Source organism: Eleginops maclovinus, chromosome 13 (assembly GCF_036324505.1).
Source record: "Eleginops maclovinus isolate JMC-PN-2008 ecotype Puerto Natales chromosome 13, JC_Emac_rtc_rv5, whole genome shotgun sequence".
NCBI lineage: Eukaryota > Metazoa > Chordata > Actinopteri > Perciformes > Eleginopidae > Eleginops > Eleginops maclovinus.
This window is the reverse complement of record NC_086361.1, coordinates 21,249,300-21,276,826: the sequence shown is the minus strand read 5'-3', so window position 1 is coordinate 21,276,826 and position 27,527 is coordinate 21,249,300. Positions and strand designations below refer to the sequence as shown.

At 40.8% G+C, this 27,527-nt stretch overlaps 1 protein-coding gene across 1 annotated transcript in view; it reads right to left on the bottom strand.

The window, feature by feature from the left end:
- The window catches only part of trappc9 (trafficking protein particle complex subunit 9), a 170,755-nt gene that overhangs the window by 117,396 nt on the left and 25,832 nt on the right, over positions 1-27,527 (bottom strand). Inside the window, exons 12-15 of the mRNA XM_063900068.1 lie at positions 20,238-20,323; positions 13,087-13,213; positions 12,707-12,839; positions 8,605-8,768 (exon numbers count right to left, since the gene is read on the bottom strand). Coding sequence (XP_063756138.1) covers positions 8,605-8,768; positions 12,707-12,839; positions 13,087-13,213; positions 20,238-20,323 — 510 coding nt within the window. The remainder of the gene's footprint in view (positions 1-8,604; positions 8,769-12,706; positions 12,840-13,086; positions 13,214-20,237; positions 20,324-27,527) is intronic.

Sequence of the window (27,527 nt, the reverse complement as noted above, 5' to 3'; positions counted from 1 at the left end):
TTTAGCAATGAGCAACAAAGCTCCTGATTGGCCTCATCCTGCAGCCTGCACATTTTTCGCCTTCTCCCCATACCTGACTCGTAAATTATGCCCCCAACCGTGTTCTGTCTGAGACGAATGACTCAGCTGCATCCACTTGAGCCAGGAGCCTCAAATGAATGATACATCACCTGAATAAAGCATATGTTCCGTCTGTGCAGGTGAGCCATTCCTGCAGGAACAGCAGGATGGGTTTTAACAGACGGAGGGGGGGATGCACGCTCACGGGGGGAAACAACAATTTACATGACCCTGCTTGATTCATAACCAAAGTCGTTAAAAATCCTCCAAGAGGGCCCGTGAACGTCGGCGGCATTAAATAAAGATTTTCTGAATAACATTTTAAATATTCATAAACTCGCAGCACTGAATCAAAGGAGAGGAGGAAAAAGAAAGTGAGGCCATGGGGAAATGGTTTTTAAGGATTGGGGGAAAAAACCTTTAAATATGCAACACCAGGCTTTGTAATTAAACACGTAGACAGCCGGGATTGAGGATGACATTATCATCACACTGCTGAATAAACTATGAGTCACAGGAAATGGCTACCACAATGACTGTCGAGAAATCTTTCATGCCTTAGTTAAAATATTAAGCTCTTGGAAAATACAATATGCAAGTGTTTCCTTAGGGCAGATATGAAACAAACTCAAAAACAAACACTGTCTGGAAGCTACGTTTTCAGATTGTATGTCTCTTGCACCTGCTAGTAAGGGCCTTGCAGTAGAGCAGTAAGGTAAGTTATTTAAGAAGCATTACTCAAAACTAATCAGGACCGGTCAGAGACATCGCAGGGGGGGGGATGTGTGAGTTTAATTCATAACAATTCTCAAAATAAATCACAGAAATGAAAGATTTAGGTGGCATCCAATTTCAAAGTCAAATCGGGGGAACAAAGGGCTCTGGGTGTGTCCAATTGAAGCAATCAATACAGTGTGAACAGCCATAATGGATTAGCATAAAGGTGGGGAACAGCAAAGAGAAACGCAAAGACCTCTACACGGTGACGCAGCAGGACATGGAGAAAGAAATTAAACCACAATCATGGTATCTGACTGAAGTGCTAATCTGTAAGATCTGGCATGATATATGGCAATGTCTTAAAGCTGCTGAGTCATATATCGCACCTCAAACAACAAATAAATCCAGAGTTCTGGTTTCTTTACTTCCTCTAAAAAAGGAGAGTAAAAGAAAGCATGTAATTCAGAAATCTCAGTTTCAGTGTCAGCCTGCGGCCTGCAGACCCACCGGACATCCATCTCTTATTTATTCTCCTTAAAAACAAAGCTGTCTCTGCCGTCTGACCACACATCTGACACCATCTCCATATTTCTGGACTCATTACACTGTTTCTGACCAACAGAGAGATTGTTTTCTGGCAGCACGGGGGTAATCTGTATTTTGGTTTGAGGGCGCACGCCGACAGTAAGAGGGCACACCTGTTGATTTGTAGTCTGTACTTTATGGGGCATCACCTGGCCAGAAAAAAAACACCTATCTATTTTCTTAAGTATGAAATTAACAAAAAGCAATGGAAAAAAGAACTAATAATAAGCTCTGAAAATGGTTCAAACTCAGCTCTGATTACAGGTGATTTATCTGTTTTACGTTTAAACCCATCTTAGTTGGATACTTGATTCTGATTGGTCAATTCCAGAGGTTGCTAATGTTTGCTAACAGACCGTTGCTAAGGAGAACTGACAGTTGCTGTCAAGGAGGATCAAGGATAAGTAGTACAGTAATAAGGATTTGCAGAAAGAAGTGCAGTTCATTTAACATCGGCTTTGAACAATACACATTAGTTTTATTATAACCAGAAAACAGCGTGGAATAACTTTCCATCATTTACGGTTATATTTGTGGAGAGCACGAAACATTTGATTCTTAATCGCTGAACTGTCCCAAGAAAGACAGCGTAAAAAGGAGGCAAGAGAATATATATATATATAGTCAGCAGTATGTATTTTCATGGCTCTTATAAAAATAGGTCATAAAATGCAGGGGAAAAAAAGGATATTTTCCTGAGATGACAAATGCCATTTTCCATGTCAGGCAAAACCCAGTACAACGGAGCAGGAATAAATAGCCATCACCAGAGAGTCTGAAGTGAAACGAGAAAGGACTGCACAGCTCAGCTCATAATAACAAAACCACTGAAGCAATATTAATCCTCCTATCCTTTTTTTTTACAGGCGGCACGGTGCAAAGTGTTTTGTCTACATGAGACATTTGATATGAATGTTGCATAAGTGTTTTTTAGAGAACAATTGAGCCGAGTTGATGTTTCTATCCACAGAGGAGCAATACGGCGGCAGTGATGAACAAAAGGTCCGATGGCGCCGCTTTTTTTCCCTGCCATTCAGAGACGGCTTATTTAAATAGGATACAAAAGATAATTGTATTAGGAGTTTGCTTTTCTAGAAAGTTTTTGGGTTAAATAAATATTTGTTTTTTGAGAAACTGATCTGCTATCTCATGTGACACAACGGCAGGAAGAGTAATGTGTGTTGGTTCTGCCGCAGATGTTTTCCTATGGTGAGTCGTCATCTTTTATTCATTTGGTTTCCCACTGAAAACTAAGAGAGGTCTTCCTAACGGTGGCCTTTCTGAAGCCACTACCTGGGTATAACTCAGGAGGTACAGGAAGAGGAGGAGGAGGAGGAGGAGGTTATACAGTACAATCACTTGGGATATAAGGCCTTTCAACATGGAGCTGCAGGAGGTCACCGGATGAAGAGTCACTCCTGCTTAGTGCATCACAACTATCAGTGAAAACACCACTGAGGTTAACCCAAAGTTGTATCTGTGTTTGGTTGGATGGAAAAACTTCACCAACAAATGAGCATTTTTATATTAATTGCTCATCATCGTTGAGTAAGCTTTTATTACCATGCCTCCACGACAAATGAATAATAAAAAACACGGAGAAAATTCAGTTTTAATTGGAGTTAATTGGAGACTCGTTAAACAACAACCAAACTCAATTAGCCAAACCACAGAACAGCACTTTAATCCAAATCTCATTTATCCAGTTGTATGCTCACTTTGTCTGGCATTTCTGCTAAAACCATTTAAAACACTACGGATTCACACGGACCAGTAGCACGCTCATTACTAAGTGTTAGACGCTTTATGTGGGAGAGTTTAATTGATTGATGAATGAATGTGTGTGGTTTCGTTCAGGTCCATCAAACCATTCCCATTGGGGATATGTACATACTATGAATTTATTAAATGTCTATTTCTTGTTTGTGATTGATTGTAAACACTGTGTAAAGCCTGTCTTGACACGAGTTCTTTAAAATATGATATATGACTCACATTTAACAATCAAAAGCCACCACTGATGATAGCTTACAGGTGTGATGAATTAAGGATATGAACACGACGTACAGTCACAGCCATGAGTTATGTTTGCATATAATCAGCTGCTTTGGCATTTCTTGAAAGAATAATTAAGACATTGCGGGACTTCTTAGCCACTGCAGGCAAAAGTACTGGTGTGCAAACGTTGGATGAAAGTCAAGTCTGTGTATTTACGTAGAATTTGACAGTTAAAGTTAAGGTTATGCATATGCACCCAGTATCGCAATGAATAAAGTACTGTTTATGTATAATTTTAAAAGGTTAAAACTGCAATGAAACTCTGAATATCTCATCATTACTGAAATAAAAGGGACAAAACTTCAGTACAATTTGGATTGACAAGATTACAAATAAATATGAATTCAAATATGATCATTTTTCTTTGAGAGCTTAGCATTTTCAAAGCACCTTCCTTGAAACTGCAGTGGTTTCAGAAGTGACAACAACAAAAGAGATCAATTTACATAAAGAGCCGGATGATCAATTGCACTGCAATGCAATTAGCAGGTTGGGTTTTATAATGCAGCTCAACACACGGTTTTCCTTCGACGCGATATGTGAGCTCCGGCTGAACCGTCATTTTCAGCCTCTTTGAAAGCATTTTACAAAAAGACTGGATCAATTAAAGCCATTGTTATTCAATATGATGCAAACACAGCTAATGTTGTGTGCTGTGGTATGTATACTGCAGCAAGTCTGCAGAGCAGGAAGAAGTAATGTGTGCGAATAATCAGCCTCTGGTACAAACTGGGAACAACAAATATGGATTGTTTCAAAGGCAGCTCTTCTAGCAGCAGCTTTCCAGGGGGCACGGTGGTTAGAATAAAAAAAAGAAGGCACTGAGCCATTGTTTCTGTGCTGACTACAAGGTAAAACAACAAACTCTAAAAACATAGAAAAGCATCCAAACACAATACTTCTCAATCCATCACTACTTCTCCCCTTCCTCATGCCCGGTTCAAATGATCCCCAAACAAACAGCTGTTGATTAGCCTTTAATGTAACCCACTAAATGACCAAACTGTTTACATTACATCCAACTAAAACCATATTTAGCCATCCCATCATGCAGTTATTATTATGAGGGCTGCACGATCAAGGAAAATACTACTATTTGAGAAAATATTGAAGATATTACAAGGAAATTACCATTTTGTGCATGTAAATGGTCTGCAACAGCAAAAATTCCCTCCAGAGGGAGTTTCTCTCCAACAACACTTTTTACAAAAACAATAAGAATGGTATCAACAAACCTTACATTTTAAATTCAGAGACAAGAAACGGTCAATCAGGAGATCCAAAAACAGTTTGAAGAAAGTCGAGCTAAGTGTGTTATTTCTACTCCAATGCATACGTTGCCGAGCTTATGCAGCCATGAGAATAATGCATATGCAACATAGACACTGTAGTAGTATAACAACCTTTAGAAAATGAGGGGACTTTCTGAGCACAACAGTGTTTCACCACTCTGGTATAAATAAAGAATGTGAAGGTTGGACAGCTGCTACTCTTTTCTGCACACTATACTAAAAATAAAAAGGAGTAAAACTTTGGGAAGAAGTTAAAGTCACAGTCAAACTGCTCTCCGAGGGAAGAAGGGAGACTTTACAATTGATTGTCATCTCTCTTGGTAAACTAATACGTAAGGAGACATGGGGGGGGGGGGGGGGCTTTAAAAATCCTGCAAATTCGGAGTTTTGTTCAAAAAGACACAGGTTCCATAAATGTCTAATTCCTGAGCAGCGGTATATCCTGTATACGTTACATCTCAAATTAAACCTCAAAGGCTTATTAGAGACAGCCTTTAGGAACAAAGAGAACCCCAGATGAAATTTTAAAACATGACTCCTGTGACACGCTGCAGACAGGAGCTGATCTGACATTAAAATGGCCTTCAAAGGTCTCCCGGCTCAGATGTGCTTCACTTAATTGCTTGCAGAGGTTCTGTTTCTTTGTACTGTAATGAAGCCTTTACTGCAGGAGCACACCTCAGGAAATGGCAGACTGTCGGAAAGAAGGGAAATCTTGACCGTGGTCACTTTGGCCCAATTAGATGAGATAATGCAGATTGTGTGGAGAACATTGCTGCTCATACATCCAGCAGAACAACAACATCGCAGAGCTCCATTTTCATATTTAACCTACGGTGGCTTACAGGCGCTAATGCGCTACAACGGCACAAAACCTTTCCGTTAGGACCAACAGCTGCAAAAAAATGTGGAAATATCAAAACAAAAATTTGCAAAACATATGCAAGTGAAGAACCATCTTCACCAACTTCCCACAACGCAAAGAGCGTTTAGTAAAAGCGCCGCATAAACGAAACAAATACAAAATTCTGCAAGAAGCTCAAAACACAACGGAAACAGGGACTCTTAAGAGTGACGCACACAGCTGGGACCGGAGCGCTTGCGGACGTTCGGGGGTTATAAAGTTTCAAACTGTCTGAGAAATATACATTTTTGACTGGGTTTGAACTATGCAATCATTTCTAAAGAGCTATTTTGTCTTTGTTGTAATGGGAAGTTTGATTGGTGATTTTTAATATTTCACCCAACACTTATCTATAAGCTATCCTGTTTGTGAAACCAATGAGCGAAAGAGGTATTTACTTAATGACATTTACATGTGATGGTTTGTATTTGCAATAACTGAATAACTTATACGTTAGAGATAAGTCTACTATTATAGTATTTTCCAAAGCCAACGCATTAGGGTGATGTGTGCAGGTTTAAAGAGGTTTGCCAAGAGTCTTAGGGTGAAACTACTGATGGGTTTTCTAATTTAGAAACAGAGATTTTGGTCCTTTTTTGCTTGTTTATCAAACTCTGAAAAAAGAACATTCTCTCAAAGTCAAAACTATGTCTGCAGCTTAAATCATTTCCAACAACAGATCTATTTCAAAGAAAGGCGGCTGGCCTTGGAGTCCAGCCAACAGCAGCGTGATACTCTGAGAGGAAGACACTGTATGAGCGTCTTCAAATCCCAGGCTGTTTTAATTAGTCCTGTACTAGTTAGCGTTGACAGGCTCTTTTCTATCCAAAGCGGAGACAAAAGAAGTTCCAAGGCAACAAGCGAGCCACAGATATCCTCGTCATTGAGCCATAAAACCTCTAAAATCTTTACACAACAGAGAGAGTTATTAACGTGACAGAAAAGCATGAGAAGTGGAAGACTGACAGCTGAGTGTTAATCTTGGACGGAGGATATGATAGTGTATCCGGTCACAGAAACCCTGGAGTCATTTTGAAAATGTCAGATCAACTCTTTATACACCGGCAGCGAACCACTCCTCCTTTGCTGATCATTTTTTTAATCCTGAATCCACTGCAGACACAAGGTTGAATCCGAGGAAATCAAGTACCATGCACTCAGTGTTGAAACACAAAGAGGTTTCTGATGAAGAGCGCATGGTAAGACACCTACAGTCTCATGGGTGTAGACAGGTAAAGCCAAACTGTTCTTTCTTTTGGTTCTGTTAATTCTACCGTAAAACAACATCAACATAGAAACCATAGACTTCTTGTTTACGTATCAAATTGGATTGGAGTCGCCGCAAGCATTGCATTTCAATTAAAAAAGAAACTACTTTCAACAGAATTAACAATGATGTTACTCTCTAGTGCTGCGATTGTACATCCCCATGGACATCTGTATCAGCTGCTTGTAGCTTTAACAGGTTGGTATTTGTTTTAGTCTGATACCCCAAGACCTCCCCTATCCACCCCAAGGAAGTGCGCCGGACATTGAAGCAAATTTACTTCATGGCCAAACGGTGGTACTACAACTTAAGCATCAGTCTGTGATGTCATTGGGCCCAAAAATACTTTTTACCCCATTGACTTAAATTGGGAAAGAACTGTCTGTAAGTTCAGAGGATTTTTTTTTTTAAATCGACTATACAGTACCAACACTTTTATAGCCCTTATTTAAATCATAAGGGTCCAAAAATGGTAAACGGTGCAAAAAGACAAACTAAAAGCAGTTATTTTCTTTCTCCATTCATGTGACTGGGAGAGGCGGGGCTTAAGCAAAGCGCAAGTGCGCATGCTCTATGGACCCAGATATGTAAATTCTCCACTGAAAGCAACTTTCATAGGAATTAACCGGGTCCCTGCTCAAACGCTGTATCCAGTTATTTTACATCCATGTTGATGAGTTGAATTAAAAGTAATATTGTTGTGTGATTACTTTGCAGTGAACACAAGTGCTGGGCATCAAAGCACCATCTATCAGGCTGCAGACGTATCACCATATGGTTCAAAGTGGAGTTTTCAAAGCATGATTTCTTATAAATCTCACCCTCAATAGTGCAAAAAAAGTTGCTGCCTATTCTAACACTGCAGCTGCTCTTTCTCACACAGAAAGTGAGTCAAAGACAAAAAAGGCAAGAGAGACTGCAGAGATCTGAGGACCTGAGCAGGTGTTGAACAAAGAGAGAAACACAGAGTGAAAAGCCACAGGGGAATGAAAGATGTGAAACCAAAAACAACGGGTAGTGACCTCTGTTGCACGGGCTGGAGCCTGGAGCAGAAACTCAGCGGGTGAAGTACATCAAAAAGTGTCGTGACTGAACCGGTACCGATACCAAATGTACATCTACGAACTCAACACGGCATTAGTTAAAGCACCTTCATCACGTGCTTTTAATCCACCTGTTGTAATCCCTTACATTTCGACACAAGTCCTGTCTACTGATTCTGATTAATGTCAAACAGAAGTACGGAAGCCCTGAGAGGCAAGTAAGAAAGAAGAATAAAGTTTGGAGGATCCATTTTTCACTTTTGTTCCACTATGTCTATGATGAAAGGCCAGGATTATCTTGCTAGTTCCCTAAATTAATCAAGCAAACATCTGTGAGCAGTTGGGGAAAATATATTGCAAGGTGGAGAGAAAAGGTTTAGCAAAGATAATTTGATCAATTACATTTCTGTGCTATCTGGGAAAACAGAGGGAAATAGAAGTTATTTGTTGATACCCTCAAACACAAGGTACATATAAAGTGTGTTAGCAAAGGAAATGCTTTTAGTGCTGTTCAGAACATGGATTGTGGTGGATTTCAGCCTCTTGTGGCCAACACAGGTATTACAACCCCAAACAAAATGCCTTTTTTTCCATAGATGATAAAACTTTCCTGAACTTATTATTAAAAACATTTGTATTCACCTCCAGAACTTCACTTCAGATAGGGTTACTAACCTTTGGTGGTGATGGTCTTAGAGGTGAGCTCCAGAGACTCGATGTCCTCAGATCCGATGTTCTCCAGGGTGATGGTGAGCTGCTGCGTCTCTCCGTTGAAAAGCTGGAGGGACACGGTGCTCGACAGTTCCTCTTTGGACGTCGGCTGAGGCGTGTGAGCCGACCTGTTCAGGAAGAAGGGAAATGTTCAGATATGATAGGAAGTAAATGTACGAGTTGTACTGTTTTTTTTAAAGAGTTAATGAGGCAGTACCATCCAGTCCAGTCAGTGAATTAACTCCAAAAGAAGTTGACTCAAGACACAAAAATAGTATCCCACTCAAGGGTGAATCACAGTTTTGGTTAATTGGAGTTAGGTGACTTTAAAGAGTCGATTCGATGTCAAAAAGGAAGGAAAATTGCTGAAAATATTCTTAATATATATCGCATATATTTGAACCAATTGAGTTTTTTTTAAGGTGGCTTGAATACGTTTGTGCTGATAGAGAAATCCTTCATACAATCCCACTTCAAATAATCCCAAACGATCCTTTAAGGCGTCAATATAAATAAAGTCTTCTCAGAAAACAAGATACAAAACATGTAATGGCGATGCAAGTTGAACGTGGCTTATTATGATGGAAAAGGCTCCATTATACTTCCATTATAATGTGCATAACACTTCTAGAAGCATTAATCTCGAGATGTGTGGAGACGCATACAGTTTCCAATGCTCTCTCACATTCTGATGAAGACGATAAGTGCTTCTTGGAATCTCATTAAGCTGGAACGTCATTTGTTGATGGCTTTTATTTTTCTCCCAGCTGTGGCGAGTCGAGCTGAATGAGTTGTGTGTAGTGTTTACAAAGGGATGTATGTCCATTTATGGGTAATAAGCAAATCTGTACCTGGGATTAATAAACGTTCTTAACACTTGGTACCTCCCTATGTTATGTTTTTGCTTCTTCCATGTTTCAAAGAAGGGCTAATGGCTCAGATTGTCTTGACACTTGATGGAGCGGTGTAGCGCAGGCCAAGGATGAACCCAATGCCTTCTGGAGTGGTTTCAAATCACAGGGCAGCAGATAGCAGCAGATCCACTTGCATTGACTCACAGTTTCACTCACTAAGGGCCTTTCTAGTTTAAGGATGGTCAGCAGATCGTATCGACGACAGACTTATCTCCCACACAGAAGGATACTATTTTACTAATCAAGACCGTACAGCCTGTATTTATGTCTATCCATGAATAAAATAAAGCACATAGAGCCCTGGCCCATCATTCTAATAGTCCTTTAGAGAGTAAATAAACAGTGAATTGATCAGAGAACTACTCCTTACTTCCATCATCTTTCATCTTTGACAGTTCAAACTGTGTGTTTTCTTGTTCATCCGAGACAGTGACATCACAGAAAAGCACTTTCATCGGCTGTCAAAAGCAAAACGCCTGCAGCTGAGGCTTCCAGGTCTAAAGAGCTTCTGGCGTCTCCTTTTTGCAAGCTAAATGGAACATAAAATATCATGAAAGATCAATGCAAGGGTTCTCTAGGACTTCATTATGTGTCTTTCTACATGCAAGTGTGCATAGGTTTTTAAAATGCAATAAACCCTCGGCCCGAGGCTAGGATTATAAAACCAGTCGTCAGCAACAGCCTTTATGTTCCCTGTGATCTTAACGAGAAATGTTACTGACATTTCAAATGCATTTGGAAGATATGATAAAGCAATCATGGAAAACCTTTTTAAAAATCAAGAAACCTGACACATCTTATAAGGATAGCAAGACTAGCAACACACATTGATTGCGTTTCAGCAAATACTTCTGAGGGGAAACGGAGCATTTCAGGTTTATACACTCTACTGAAATGCTTCATTTTAGTGCCTGTCTCTTTAAGGCCGGCATAGGTCTAGTTTGCTCTGATTGGCTTGCGAGACAGATATTGTGCACCTTTGCAAAGTTAGTTCTCAAGATGTGGGTGGCAGTGCTCAGATTGAGAGCAGTTTTCATAAGGATGTAGATCCAACCGTTAATCCCATATTTCTTGACAAAGGCAGCCCAGAAAAAGACTGACCATGTTGTCTTTTTTCAGTTTTTGGAGTTGGTAGGAACTCTAGATATCCAAATGTATCTGCAGAAGCACTGACACGGTGAGTTTTTGTATGATATTCTGGGAGATGGTAGTCTGAGGTTCTTTGAGTTTGAAAATGTAAAATTCAAGCTAATGTTTAAAAAAGGCAGAATCCTGTGAAGTGAAGTTGAAGGTAAGGGAGAACTTTGGGCTATTCCAGTGTATGTTTCTACTCTCCGCTTCTGCGTGGCCATCGGGTCTGCTTTAGATGCGAATCAAAACGTGCTACGTTTCAAATATAGCGTAGAAAAGAGCGTCCAAAATATGTGTCTAGCACAGTAAGAGGATAATTATTTGACCCAGAGAATCCAGCGGAAGAAATGAAGCGGAGAGAGGATGCTGTGCACGGGGATATAGCCGATGAGGACCCTGGGCGTCTGTAGCTCACATGCAATGCATTCTGGTACTGTAGCTCCCCGAGCAGAAAAACTCTTCTTTCTCGCTCAATGTAGCACGCACTCACTGCTTGCTTCAGTTTTCATGGATTTGCCATCAACACAGATTGGACATCCACATTAAAAAGTTGGCAGGTGTTTCCTCTCTCACTCGCATTGGTTCTGTGAGAAAACTCAGAATACAGCTCCTGTGTGTGCTGCAGACGAAAGGATATGTGAGACATTTCTGAAGGTTTTCTCTTCAACAGAGGTCGAAGCCGCGGGTCCACCTGTGCACCAGTGAGAGGATTAGATTTGTATTATAGTTGCTGCACGTATCGGATCCGGAACTTTTTCCAACACTGGAGAATAAAAAGATTGTCCACATCAAAGGCTGCTGAAGCACTGTACCTACAGGCACGACCTAAATAGTAGATTTTCCAGCAGCTCGGCTGTCAGGATGATTATCGCATCCCAACGCGGTGCTTTACTCGTGGTAATTCAAACCATGATTCTCTCTTATGGTTCCTACTTCTACTGCATGGAGGATGTCATTTCTCTTGTACATGAAAACAAATCCCCCTGCATCCCCGAGGTTTATGTTGTCGAACGACTGAAGCGATTGCGAAAAAGACAAAATGCTTGGTTGCAAATGTCAGTTTTTTTAAAGTAATGGACGAATGGTTTGGTTTGTTCAATGTGCAAAACACTTATTAACCATTTTTTTAAAAAGAGGCCCTATAATGCTATTGGGGTTTTCCCTCTCCTATAGTATGTTGCACATCTAGCATGTAAACGGTCTGCAAAGGCTAAAATCCCTCCAGAGTGAGTTTCTCTCTCCCACACTTTCTGCCACTGGCTAAGTATTGATTTACAAAAACACACCTGTGGCTGCATTTCATTTAAAAGTGCTTGTTGAATCCCATCTTAATTCTAAAAGACCGGAGGCTTTTGTCTGTGTTATTAATTTGCACATCAATTTTCAAACTGATGTTTTTGTTTGAGCGTTAATTTGGTATTTTGAGGGTGCAACACATCACCCTGCTGGACAGTCACAGAGAGGAGCATTTATCTTGCGTTAGGAAATGGTGTATCAACACTAGCTAAGTGCAGTGTGTGAGTAGTGGGACAGTGAACCATAATTCATAGTTTTGGCTCCGTGCTCCTGCACAATGGATGGGAAATGAAACAATAGCTGTGAGGGTAAAGTGCTGACTTTCAGCTTTAGCAGTGTTTGAGGGTGTTCACATCAATCGTGGGTGAACGGTGTAGGACTCGTTGCCCTTTTTATATTTTTACAGCGGAACTGTGCAAGGTCCTTTCTGTACACAGTCTGTCACCTGACCTCTTTTCAATTGAGCATGTGTTTCACTTACTGACGAGCAGAGGGAGGCCAAAAGGTCCCAACAGGAGGAAGTGACTGCAAATATCATGCAATGAAGAACTGAATACTGCAGAGGCGTGCCTTTTTAAATGATTACACACGTCATCATTTTTAAATCGGTGTTATTTGATAAATATTTAGTAAGTGACTGGAAAAAGCGGGATAATGTCGGTTGACTGTGTACACGTTTAGTTAAACTAGTTAATGCATATGTTAGTGGGGAATGATGAGCTCACCGTGGTAGAGATGTGCTGAGCTGGAGACGTGGCAGGGAGGGGATGACCTCCACCAAGCAGCCACTGGTCTTCACACTGGAAAGACCCTCCAACAGGCAGTCACTGGTCACACCAAACACCGACGTGTGGTAACCTGCGATCAAGTGGAAGATATTAGACTTTTTTGTTAATGATATTATAGTCCATAATGCAGATTTGATACGGTTTTGATTATTCTGCAGCCTTAGTGATGCTTTGAAGAACCGGAGCCTAAAGTTAAGATCAAAGCTGACATTTGTTTCTGATACTGAAGTTTGTGCAACAGAAATTATTCACAGTCAACCAGCTCACTTTTATGAGCAACATCAGAGATTTGGAGCAGGTTTTCCAGCTGGACTCACCATTGACAGTGATGTTGCCAGCTGTTCGCGGGATGCCAACCAGAGTGACGGGGTAGAGGCCAGACTCTGCAGGTAGAGAGAGCCCGGCAGGCAGGGATTCAAACTCCACTCCAGATGTCAGCAAACCCTGGAAACGAGATGAAATGGGATGAGCCATGATCGTAATATAAATGTAGAGGCAAACCGACACAACAGACACAAACATTATCATTTTTAAAAAGGAAAAGTTGATATAAGAATAAGATTTGGTGAAAAACTTTGAGTTTGTTTTTCATTCCTTCCACAGAAAAAATAACCACACATTTAAGAAGCTGGCAATAACTTTTTTTATTAGTTATTCCTGCTTTTAATGAATTCCCCAACCTTTTTGGGTTATTTTCTAATATCTCAACATCTTACATTACATGTCACTCATTTCTGAAGTTGGTTCTCATCATTTTAAGCCATAGATGTGTACTTACTCACCTACGCATTTGTCTTTATTTTATTCTAGTGTAACTCATGTGTGCTTTTCTTCTACACACACACTAATATGTTGGCTTCTGTATTATTGCATGCCTTAATGTTTTACCCGCTATGCCAGTTTTGGCTTATATTCCCGATGTGGGAGTAATCAAGGATTCTGATTCTGATCAAAATTAATGTTGGTGATCACATGTATTTATCTTTTAACTTATCAACCAATGTCCACGGGTTGACTTGTGAGGCCGACAAACGAGCGGCTGGCTGAAAAAAGGTGGCAGAACATCCAGAAAAACCCCTGGTGTGGGTATTTATTAACAAGGTGGACAACTACACTGCCTGGCCAAAAAAAAGGTCACACTCTAATATCCGTTGGACCGCCTTTAGCTTTGATTACGGCATTTGAATCCCTGCCTGCCGGGCTCTCTCTACCTGCAGAGTCTGGCCTCTACCCCGTCACTCTGTTTGGCATTCGCTGTGGCATCGTTTCCACCAGCTTCTGCAATGTCACAACATTTACTTCTGTCTTGCATTAATTTTTCGCCAAGATCTTGTATTGATGACGGGAGATTCGGACCACTGCGCAAAGTCTTCTCCAGCACATCCCAAAGATTCTCCATCGGGTTCAGGTCTGGACTCTGTGAGGCCAACCCATGCGTGAAAATGATGTCTCATGCTCCCTGAACCACTCTTTCACAGTTTGAGCCCGATGGATCCTGGCATTGTCCTCTTGGGACATGCCCGTGCCATCAGGGAAAAATAAATCCATTGATGGAATAACCTGCTCATTCAGTATATTCAGGTAGTCAGCTGACCTCATTCTTTGGGCACATTGCTGAACCTAGAATCGGAGGATGAAACCCTCTTTATTAGTCACATACATGCAAACAGCAGAGCACACACAGTGAAATTGGTCCTCTGCATTTAACCCATCCTAGTACTAGGAGCAGTGGGCAGCTATCGTGCAGCGCCCGGGGAGCAATGGGGGGGGGGATTGGAGGTGTCCGGTGCCTTGCTCAAGGGCACCACAGCAGGGCCTAGGAGGTGAACTGGGACCTCTCCAAGTAGCAGTCCACTTTCCATATTTCAAGTCTGTTCGGGGACTTGAACCGGCGACCCCACGATTCCCAGTCCAAGCCCCTACTGACTGAGCCACTGCTGAACCTAGACCAGACCAACTGCAGCAACCCCAGATCATAGCACTGCCCCCCCACAGGCTTGTGACCTTTTTTTTGGCCGGGCAGTGCCTGCTGAACGGTAACTCACAACAACAATGTTTACTGTTATGTGACTCTTAACTTCTGCTATACAACCAACTCAATCCAACTTACACCAACAATACCCAACTGTCCCAAAGAGAACAAAACACTTTTTTAAAAAAACAAAAAAACAGTGGCTCAGATATAAAGATCTTTTGTTTGTTTTTTTGCAAATTCGTTGTAAAATGACCTATAAAAAATGGTTCAGATACATTTCTTTTAAGTGTATTTTGTTATAATATTGCTGTTTTGGCAAAAAATGTAAGTGCCAAAAAAAAACCCCAGTACTTTCTGGATCTTTTGTGTGTAAAAATCACAAAGAGAAACTCTGTTGCATGTTTTGTACAAATGTCAGGCGTGTAACCAGAAAAACAAAATGGAAGAGCAGTGTCAAAAGCAATACAAAAACTGCCCATGAAACTTCTACAAACACACCTCTCAGTTCTCATTTGAATGTTTGTGCACCGCGTGCAAACATGGCCTGACAGTTTGTTTTCCCTGTGAAGAGAAGTGCAGCTGTCTGATGCTTCAGTGACAGTACAGTGTGAAGAGTCTCTCCAAATGTTTCAAGTGGTTCATTCATCATAATCTACCCATGATGCCTTGAGATGGCCATCTCCATCGGAGGAAAATGGCTCTCTGTGGTAAATAGCCACTTGAGCCGGGTGTGCCTGAAAAGTGATTGAAAATAAAGTCCCACAGATCACAACAGAGAGGAAAGAGGGATCAGACAGGTTTCAAATTCAGCAGTCCAAAATTCCCACTGGGCATTGAAGGGACCAGAATATTCCATGCCAGAGTGTGTATGCATGTATTGGAGAGCTCGGGTATTTCTGAGCCCTTTAGATGAAGAAGATGAAGATTCAACTTTATTGTCATTGCACAGAGTACAAGTACTAGGACAACGAAATGCGGTCTCTGCATTTGACCCATCCTAGTGTTAGGAGCAGTGGGCTGCCATTATGTACGGCGCGCGGGGAGCAGTGTAGGTAACCAGTGTCTTGCTCAGGGACACCACGGTGGCACTTGGTCTTTCGGGGACTTGAACTGGTGACCTATCAGTTCCCAGCCCCTATGGACTACGCCACCACCGCCCTAAGAAGGTTTTTGTAGTGGTTTTCAGTCAAATATCCCCAACAATATGTACAACCTAGGGTGTCTTTTCTTTGGAGTTAGGGTTAGGGTTTCAGTAATTGGATCTGGGAACAAGAGCAGGCTATGTTTCTTCTTCTTCCATGTGTCCAAAGATCTCAAGAACTCAAGAACTCAAATAGTGAATACAGCATTATTATATCTGATAGGAAGGACAGCAAAACCTTCCAAATCCTGTAAATAAAACCCTAGCAGTAAATCATTCCAAAACAGTCTTATTGAAAACCAGTAGTGACGATCTTTTTTTCCGAGAACATTATTAAGGTTTTAACCCTTCAATCACATCTGAGCTCTTAAGTACTTCTTCGAGAGATATATTGGGAGATTGTACGTGACTTTTATACTGTTGTAGTAAAGACATGACCTCCATATTGATTGGTTTATTCCATATCCAAATTCAAACATTGTTTCTTAAAGCATGGGAAACCCCAAGGTACTGCTTTGTCAAATTCAGTGCAATTTGGATATGGAACGTGTTCAAAATGAATGCACTTTAAATAAATAGGGACACGGGGCTCTGCAGAGTAGAGGATGTAGTGCCTTTACAGTCAGCGGCTCATTGACTCCAGATCACTTCTGCTGCTGATGATGATGGAGATACTAACAGTACAGCTAAAGTAGTCTACACTTTCCGTGGAGTGAACGAGCAGAGCAGTTAGAAATAAACTTAAAAAACAATAACACTTGAGGCTGAGGAGATTGACCATGATTTAAAATAGTGGACATGTGCAAGTTTTGTTTTGTGATCGGTGTACAAAGTCAATGAAATGACCCTAAATATTTAATTTGAACCCTATGACCATCCTATGTTGCCACCTTTAAAGCCAAGCTGCTGCATCATTTTTGTGTGACCTCCCAGCTACGATATTAACCGTAACACTGGTGTTTCCTTCTTGTTTTTCCAACAATTCTCAATTTCCATTGCCAATTTATGTGATGTCTGTTGAAATTTAACTTCCACATTGGTCCTTCCTGTTTGAGCAGCTGCAGACCATTTCATGTGCGACTACTGTCCTCACTGAACTAAAGATGATGTGGTTTATCGGAGGCTGTGATGCAGGATAGTCAATGATAAAAGGTAAATTAATAATAGATTTCAAGACAAATTGATTAGCTGTCAAAGCGGTTACAAACACAGGATACATCACCTGATTTTTATTCAGAGAAGCTCTCCAAGTGGCTGAATGCGCAGCCTCAGACTGACTATTTACATTCCCAGTACACACCGCCTGTTTGCACGAGGCAGACTGAGGTGATGTCATGACTGCATCAATCCCTAACAGCAGACGCTACCTCACTAGAGGGAAGGCTGCCGAAGAGACTGAGGTGCCGTGGCTGTGATTTAAACTCTCTTTGCGTTCACTTCAGGACAATTCTTTTCCACCTTTACTGGATAGCAGAAGTATCAGTGGTAACCTATTGGGAATAGTTCATTTGCATTCAGCCTTGAAAAGGTCAATCAGCCCGTTCCACTAACAATAACGATTAGAGCGGGTGTGCTGTATTGTTGGAGCTGGCTGGATTGACTTCAAGCGATAGTTAACATTTTGTTATAACTAATGCTATGCTAATGGTATCATTCAGGATTACACGTCTGCTCTTTGTTTCAACTGATCGCGATAAAAGAGTCGTGCAGAGAGAAAAAGACAAAACAGGAAATGATTCTCAATTATTTTCGTTTAATTTGGCTCAAACACATGAAATAAAACTCAAGTCTGTATTAAAATCCTGCTTAATTATTGATGTGAGCGATAAATCCATGTGGAAAAATGATCTGAAATCAGCGAAAAAGATGGAACTGAAAGCAGGATTTTTGTCATTTTGAGAAACAAATATTCCACCCTTCTATTTTGGGAGAGAGAATCATCAGGCGGTGACCCCTGTGAACAAGAAAGGGTGGGGGGGGCGGTTGGTGAATTTGAGAAAAAGCTCCACTTTAATAGGAAATCAATAAAAGCACAAAACAAAGCTGGGTATTAAGTGCTGAAATCGTGTGGTGACTGAGAAGGAACGTCTGTCTGGTGAACTGCAGGGTCACCTTGGTGGCGTTGAATGGAAAAGTGACCTGTGTGTGTGTGTGTGTGTGTGTGTGTGTGTGTGTGTGTGTGTGTGTGTGTGTGTGGTATGTGTGTCTCTCTCACAGAGAGCTGGTTTATGTACAGCCGGATGGATGGTTGCTCCGGTCTAACAGCAGTCACTTTGTCTGGGTTACAGAGGAGCTCTACCTCACTCTGCCTGTCTCCAGAACAGCAGCGGTGAAGGGCTTCAGCCTCCATCTGTGACCTGATCAATTCACCTGGAGGTGGGCGGAGCTAACAACCTCCTGTCGCTAATTGACCTTGGCTGTTTGATCCATACAGTCTATGGTTTGATCGCTTCACCTCACAGTAACTCTGCACACAGGCAGAGGATATATCGTTAGGAGGGCTGGACTCAGTGAACTTCAGACGGCACTCAAGGTCAGGTGAATTCTCCAAGAAGGTTCTTAGATATTTTTGGGCCAATAGAGTCCTTCTTATAAGAGACCTTGCTTTTAAGCATGACTTAACCTGCTGCCCTTTCCTCTCCCTCACCTGCATTGATGTCTCACTTTGGCTGTTCTATTAACAAAGACCAAAAGAAAAGCCCCAGAAAAAGACAGTCATTTATTACGGAGTCCCAAAAAGGACAGAATCGCTATTTGTATTGTATTGTGTTTTTTTAACTTTTGCCCTGACATTACATTTAATTAATTATAATCAATTGGCCTATGTGTGTGACAAATCTATACTAACCCTGAATAATGTGCATTTCTAGCCAGGAAATAATAAATAATGGGGGGCGGGGGCGAATGTGTAATTTAAAATATCCAAGGGGTCAAAAGATATTCATTCAACAATGATATTACGCAACACATCATCACACCTGAGAGACTGGCAAAAGCACATTAAAAAAAATGTAGCTTGGTGATGAGAAATTCTTTAGAATGGAATGATGTTGAATAAATTCATCAATTAATCAATCATGCAAGTGAGCCAAAAAAATACAGTTTTAGAGATACAACATTTACCTTTTTTTAGAAAAGGATTGTGCTCTTTTTTTTTGTTCTGAATCCTTATTTTTGTAAAAGTAAAGTGCTGTATATGTTGGAGAGAGGATTTTCAGACAAAATGTCGGCTTATTGGAGCTTTAAAGTACACAAAAGCACACTCACAGACAACTAGTTTGTGATAATCCAAGTTTAAACACCTTACAGATGTTCCAAACTGGAGGTCGCCTGCATTTTCTGCTTCTGCAGCAGCATGCATCAGTCGCAACAGAGCGGCTAAATAAAAAATAAACCAGCTAACACCTGGCCAACTCTATCCGGCATCAGCTGCGAGACAGTCGCCACAATTAAGAAGCCGCTATCTCCGTTTACACTACAGCACAAAACTTTTGAGGCAGTCTGTACTCGGCGTTCCAAATAATTAAAGGCGACATCCTTTTTGACAGGTAGTTCATAGCATAGTTCTCTCCGTGTCACTGCTGCTATCTGTACTGTAGCAGCTGAAGGAAGGCCTCTCCCTGCTGGGCTTTTTATGACCTCTGATGATTGCTTTGCATTTCAAGGATGCCTAACATGAGCATTATCATAAACAGTCACAGCAGAGAGCAGGAAGAACGGAGCTTTATGAATCTTTTGCACTCGTTGAACCTGATAAAGGTTGAGACTGAAACTATATAAAAAGGAGCGGTGAGGGATTGACGAAGAACATAAAGTAGAATGGGATGTCTGCTACATTTTTAGGTCCTTTTAATAAGGAAACGTTCTGAACTTTAAAAGCAAGCAGCTTTTTAAAAGTGCAATTAAATTGTACTGCATGATTTCGGATGGCTCTCTTCAAACTTCTTTTTTTTGTTTTTGCACAGAGCCTTATGCTTAACTCAATACACAATCTGCTCTGACAGAATGGTGTCTCTCTGTGTGTGTGTGTGTGTGTGTCTGTGTCTGTGTGTGAACCCATAAAAGTAATGGCACTCTGGGATGTGCATCTCCCTGGTGATGTTTTCTTACTGCCAGGAGCAAAAAGAGTTGGTTTGTACCATGTTACGCCATCATTACAGTATTTAACTGTCAAAAAAAGCTTTTAAAAAAAGGGACATAATTAGGCTATCAAGGATGACTACAAAGCATTATCACTTGCCCTGGTGCGGAGGAACTGTTTGTAATACTACTGCATGAAAGAGCGAGTCAGCAGCCTCCTGTTTTCACCGAGTCACGGTTAGATAGGTGAAGATGTAATGAAATTCACTGACCATGTTGTCCACGCGAAGCTCGTACGGCATGGGGTTGTAGACCATGAGCTGAACTTCACAAACATCTCCTTGGACCCACTGGAAGTCTGGTGAGAGAAAAAAGAATACATGAATACATTAGACTAGTGTCAGTGGTATAAAAACCCATTTGTAATTAATGAGCTGACGAAAGTACACCATTAGGCCGCGTTGCTGTTACAGATGAAAGGCAACCATCAGTGATAAATGATGTCAATTTGAAAGTGCATTAACATTTTCAGAATTTTCTTTAAATGAATTTAGAACCAAACTGATGAATCGCAGAATGCCCGTCTTGTTTACATTGCAGTCCTTTGTTGTAGGAAATACACTGATTTGATTTTGAGCATCTTGTTAGAAGGTAGTATTAATACCACTTTGCTTTTGTTCAGTTTAATACAAAGCCACAGGGAGCAGAATGATAGCTCAGCTTAGCATGAAGAGCTAAGCAATCAACCAAGCACGGTTCAAAGTTTTCAAGAGGATATATTCTGCTCATTTTCAGGATAACATTTGTTATTTTGTGCCTCTACTGTGACATGTGACTTTAATGTTCCTAAAGCTCTTTATTTTTCCAATACCACCTGTGCTGCAGCCAATCAAAGTCTGGAAAATAATACTAATACTGAATATAATTCTGAGAAAAGAACGGTAAAAATAAAAAAGCCAAATGATGTAGGAAAAGTGAAGTTCTGAAGAAAAAGTCAAATCGTGGAAAATTTGGAAAAAATTGTCAAATTATGGGGAAAAAAAATCTAAATCTAAATTTAAAAAGTCTAATTAGGAAAAAAAGGCACATTTTGAAGAAAAAAACCCTGAGAAAAATATTATATGTTGATGCATTGAAAAGCTCAGTCTGCTCTGATTGGTTAGCTGGCCGGCTCTGTTGTGATTAGTCAGCCGTTTAGAGATGTCCCGCTTACCTAGATAGATGGATAGAATCGGAGGATGAAACCCTCTTTATTGTCACATACATGCACACAGCAGAGCACACACAGTGAAATTAGTCCTCTGCATTTAACCCATCCTAGTACTAGGAGCAGTGGGCAGCTATCGTGCTCAAGGGCACCACAGCAGGGCCTAGGAGGTGAACTGGGACCTCTCCAAGTAGCAGTCCCGACCCTACGATTCCCAGTCCAAGCCCCTACTGACTGAGCCACTGCTGTACCTCTTGCACTTACTGTGGGCCGTGTAGTATTTATACATTTAATATATTTGAAGTCATTTGAAAAGCTATTAAAGCTACGATGGGATCCTTTCAATGTGTCACTGTTAGTTCAGAAAATGACATTTATTGAGCCGTAGTGATGAGCCGACAGCAGGGGTAATGAGATCAAATCATGTTGGGACTTAATTAAACAGACTATGGGAAAATAAGAACTGTAAAAAGGTTCATTTCGCATGTGCTGCATTCAATCAGATTTCACAAAGATCCAAAAGAAGGCATTTCAGAGAGAGGTTGGTCTAAGTTTTGGAAAAAATATGAAGGAGTTGCAGAATCAATCAGTCCTGAATGATGTTGAAAGGGTCTGTTAGATTGAGGAGCTACTTTAGTCCCACTGCAGCCATACCCTTATTCATATTGAAATGCAACATATTCTTTAGTCCATTTCTGTAAATAGACTTGCAAAAGAGCGACTGAAAATCCTACCTCCGACCTCGGCTGGGAAAGGGATTTATGCCGCGCAAAACTCCAGCCATGCACCCTGGGAAATTAAGATATCTATGATATGAATGTCTCTGAAAGCCCGGCGCAACCGCAGGTCTGGCTCACAGGCATGCTCCCACAGCCGGCCAATTTGGTGTGAAATTCACCTCAGAAGATAGAAAAACAAAGTGGATCGCTGCTGTCTTGTTTGTGTTGCCTCAGTCCTAATTCTTCAGGTGGCCTTTGAGATTCTGCGCAGATCTCCGAAGGCTTCGGCTCTTTCATCGTTCGCTGCAATAATGAATGTTTTCAGTCACTGCACGTGTTTGGTTAAACATTGGCTGTGTTTGGGTCCTTAAAGGGCAAATTATTTCATCAAAATGTCTCACATGTGCAGTGGAAATCATCTTTTATTGACCGTAGACGGGAATGAAGATGTTTACTCGTGTAACTGCAACCTGAACATAAATTATTCTGTTCAACTATCGGCAACATTAATCTTTTATACTGAACATAACACACGCATACCACGCCTGGGCTTCGGTGCTAAAATCATACATGTGAAGTGAAGTGATCCCCAGAGCAGGGGGGAATGCTTCAGAACTCAAATAAAATCAAGCTTTAGAGCTCGTTAGAAATGTATTCAAGGCATTAAGGCCTCAGATGGAGAAATATTATGGAGGACATTAAGGTATTACTGTAGATGTAGGTTTTTAGATTGCTTATTAAAAATCACAGAAATGCTGTAGTGTAAATGTTGTGAGAGAACGCAGTCTTGAATTTGGAATTAAACGGGCCCTATTACCATACCGTTTGGGGGGGGGGGTTCCCTTTCCTGTAGTGTGGGACATACATTTGGATGCATGTAAAGGGTCTGCAAGGGCTAAAATCCCAAATGTTTTAACAATTAATTAGCATATAAATGCACTACTCACATTAAAGTGTTAACTATACGTGAGCCTCGCCAGGTAAAACTAATCCAGACTAGGGATGGGGAAATTCCCCACATTTTTCCAAACGTATTAAGTTCAGGAATTTTGCAGAGAAAGAATACAACAAATAAACATAAAAAAGGAGGTTATTTGGAATTGTTTTGGAGGAATGGAAGTTGAGCTTCAAACATTTGATGTCATTTATAAAGTATAATTTGATAGCAGACTTTATTTGGATATTTAGGCCTGTAATAAAAACAGACCATTAAAGAGGTCTGGATATGTTCTAAAATTGCCAGCTATTGTTGGTGTGTTTATAATATAATATATAATCACTGGACTCCAAATTGGCGTCAACGTTTCTGAATTAAAATGACAAGCGCATAAACCCAAACACTTTGTTTCCAATCAAACATGCCCGTTAGTTTGCTTGGCCAACACAACTTTTCTCTGGGCCCTGGGGAAGCTTAGCAAATTAAAAATCATCAGTGTTTAAAAACTAAGTAATAATCGATGTTGTTTGCAGATGGATGTGTCCAGTTGACAGATTTATAGACACGCGTTTCATAATGATGGTGTGGGGGAGGAAGGATTTGTCCGGAATAAGACACTGGTTTATCTTTGTCTGGTTTTCAGAAAGTATGACACATTTCCCTGGACTGGGGTCAGGTGTTTTGTCATTCAAAAGCTCCAGGATCACTGCCCTAGTGTATTATTCTGAAATTGGGGTCCACACTCACAGGTCCACACTCACTTACTATGGGTGTATTAAAGCTGGAAGTCAGCACTTTAACCTCATAGTTATTGCTTTATTCCAAATCCAATATGACACAACAGAAACTGTATCACTGTCCGAACACTAAGCGAGTGCCCTGCTTCCTGGCCGAGGATTAGATAGTGAAGTTCACCTCCCTGTTGGCCCATATACCCCTGTAATAAATAGCCTGTCACCCACATCACAGTGAATGGATAGCTGTAGACTACACACTTCTTAAAAATGAGTCTCAGCGCAATTATAGAGGAAACAATCTCCCATTAGAGAAGCCCTTCTTTTATGGCTGAACATCAAGCTGATTCATAGCATCTGATTTAAAGAGCGTGAAAATGCACACACATATTTTCTCAGTGTCCACACATACCGTAATTGCCAGAGCCTAGCGGAGAATACGAGACGTTTGGTTGACCATCAGTAAAATAAATGAGAGGGAAGTGATGGTTTACTCTAAAAAGTTTACAGCTGTGGCACATATCAGAGGGTAATGAAGCACTCAGGAATACCCCTATAGTGCAGAGTTTACCGATAACAAGGCCAGTGCACACAAGTCAGCAATTCTATCCTGCAGAAATAACGGTTCAAATATTGTCTGCGTTTGTTGCTGAACTTATAAACAATTGATAGAAAGGCTGTATGAGAATGGTATCATCAAGGCACATTGATAGACTCTTCGAGAACTAAATGTTGTGCATCCCTCAGCTGTAGGCCTCCATACTCGCAGATTAAATAAAACTGAATAAAAAAACAATTTGTAAACAAATCAAATTACAAAATTGGCTTTTCTGGCTCATAACATTTTTAACAATTCCATGTTGTTGTGCAGAGAAAATGTGGATGTCAGAGGCTGCCTTATAGCCAATTTTCAGGAGAGATTTCTGCTTAAATAAATGATGAAAACTGCAGAACGTTGAGACTGTTATTTTGACAATTTATTAAGACATGTGTATGTTACTCTCTCCTGCAGTACAGTACTTATTCTTAACCATGGATGTGTACTCTTTGTTTTTATAAATGTGTGCTTGCCTCTCTATTTTAATATTTAAGTAGACTATTGAAAATTGGCTGCATTTGTTGTACATTTCCTAAATGGGCGACTAAAAGGAGGCTGTGGTGCAGTGGAGAAGTGCGTTGGTCTTTGGGTCTGGGGAGCACAGCTTCAAACCCCACCCATGTCGTTGTGTCCCGGGCACTTCACCCCAAGTAACTCCTGTGGGGATTGTCCACAGTATTGAGTGTGTAAGTCTCTTTGGATAAAAGTCTCTAACAGGTGACAGATAATGAATGAAGGATTTCAGATTTCTGACCTCACAGCAAAAGCATCCCTTGTGGCATTGATGAGAGGGGGCTGGTGCAGATGTTTCTACTGTGCCTTTATATAATACATTTAGTGGTTTTCCCTTTCCTGTAGTGTGTTTATATAGGTTTTAGTGCATGTAAATGGGCTGCAAAAGCTACAATTAAGTAATTCTAAAAATTCAGCGACCAATTTTAAGCTGTCAGACTTCAACAGGTTATCTCGGTCAAAGTCTGGTAAATACCCACTGAGGGAAGCACTCCCCGAAGCACAAAAATGCAATTTCCAGGAATCAAAATTAAACATCTCAAATGAGTTTGCAGCTGATATCTTACAGCATGTTGCAAAGCAGTTTTAACACAGAGTTCTGTATGTGAGGACATGCCTACATGTGTGATGAATGCCTGTAACCCATCGATGAAGCTACTTGATTTCTACTCTTCCTGCGTGCTGCGAGTCACATCGAAGGAGTTAAGAAAGAATCTTTACTTCATTAGCCGACAGCTAGCTCCCCGGAGGCAGACGGACTGAGAGGGAGAGGCATGTCGGAATTAATCTCCAAAGCCTCACAACAGCACACCGTACCGGAGGAGTATCTGACTCTCAACATCTAAACCCTGATCAAAGCAAGGAGCAGCTCAGGGGTATGGATATAATCCATTTATTAAAAACTACTTGTGGTCCACTCATGAATAATTGTGTATATTTTGATGTGCACGGCGGTTAAACAGAACAGACATACTGTAGGAATAATCAGCAGATTTCCAGCTTCCTGTGGTCTATAATCATCACATCTTCCAAGAAAAAGGAAAACTGGAAGCAAAGCTCGAGCAGCGCTGAAGTAATGTGATATAATGATATGAGCTTATTGATATATAATGATGAGATACAGGATGTGGCGGGGTTAAAGGATGACAGACCACAAGGGGAAATGTTTTTGAGGGTAATTTAAGAATTAAATACCCAGATACCAATTTGTGAACACACACTTTATCTACGTACAGCATTATCCAAACAAACTAACCCACTGTACCATAATGTGAAAACTGTTTACTCGTTATTATAACAACAAGAAAGATGTGTTGTACTTTTCGTAGTAGCAGATGAAGATTTGGCTGTAATAGCTTGATCAAAAAATGCCTTAAATATTTGATAAAAGTTACTGATGATGTGATTGGTTGTTTTTTTCGTCACATGACAAGTGGTGTGTGATGCTACGTTCCAAAAAGTTTAACTATAAGCTAATTATAAAACAAACTGCATCACGGTCATGTGCATGTGGATCCAGCAGTGGCTCAGTCAGTAGGGGCTTGGACTGGGAATAGTAGGGTCGCCGGTTCAAGTCCCCGAACAGACTTGAAATATGGAAAATCGACTGCTACTTGGAGAGATCCCAGTTCACCTCCTGGGCCCTGCTGTGGTGCCATTGAGCAAGGCAACGGACACCTCCAATCCCCATTGCCCGGGCGCTGCACAATAGCTGCCCACTGCTCCTAGTACTAGGATGGGTTAAATGCAGAGGACCAATTTCACTGTGTGTGCTCTGCTGTGTGCATGTATGTGACAATAAAGAGGGTTTCATCCTCTGATTCTATGGATGACATCACCACCGCTAAGCTAAAGGCGGCTAATGTTAGCCTTCATGAAGTTTAGAAGTTTTAGTCCCTTGTTAGCAATTGCCATTTTTTATGAAACATAGAAGCTTGCATTCACGAGTGACCGTATTAAAATCTCTCCAATGTAATGCTTCTAACCACAGACACGTTCAAAAGAAACATTGACCTGGAGATAGAAGGGAAACAGAAGCGGTAAAATGCCAAGTCTTTTTCCGGGGTTTTAGGACTCATTACTGGCCAAACTGACTGGCATCCCAGCAACTTAAAATCAACTTTGATAGAAAAAGAAATGTAAATGTCTGCCTCAAAGGGCCAGATATGGAGCTGAAAGTGCTTTAAAGCTCCTGATGCCCCTGACCGTTGATGTCCACAACACCAGTGCAATCTCAATTACACACCGAACAATGGACGGCCACTCCAACAAAGTATAATGCTAATCTGCACTTTGTTTGATGATGCTTCAACGGGGATTTCATTAAACACTGAAATGGATTCTCTCCAGAAACACTAACAAGCTGTGGATTTACAAACAGCAGAGTTGCAGCCAGGACGGCAGTGACTCACTCGCAGCCCCCAGCCTGTTGATGTTCCTTACATACTAATTGAAGAACAAGCTGCATCAGGCATTCGATTAAACTGATGGAATTCCCTTTTCATTTCTACCCCTTAAATCACAAGGCTATAGCTAGAAAAAAAAGACTAATATAAGGAAGTAAATATTGCATCTATTTTGTATTCTAGATGTAAACACCCTCAAATTAAAGCTGAACGTCATGATTGAAACCTGGAGTATGAAAGTAAGTAGTACACTTGAGCGGATCTCAGATACCAGCAGCTATCGTTAAAGGCAATACAAGTACTGCTTTTAAATCTGGCAGAATATGTTATAATGATATGCTCAAACTACCTTATACGAAAAGGACAATTAATACCAATTAAAGTCTCACCTGGTGTAGATGTAAACACCCTCAAAAGTCTGCATTGTTGACAAAGAAACACCTTTAATC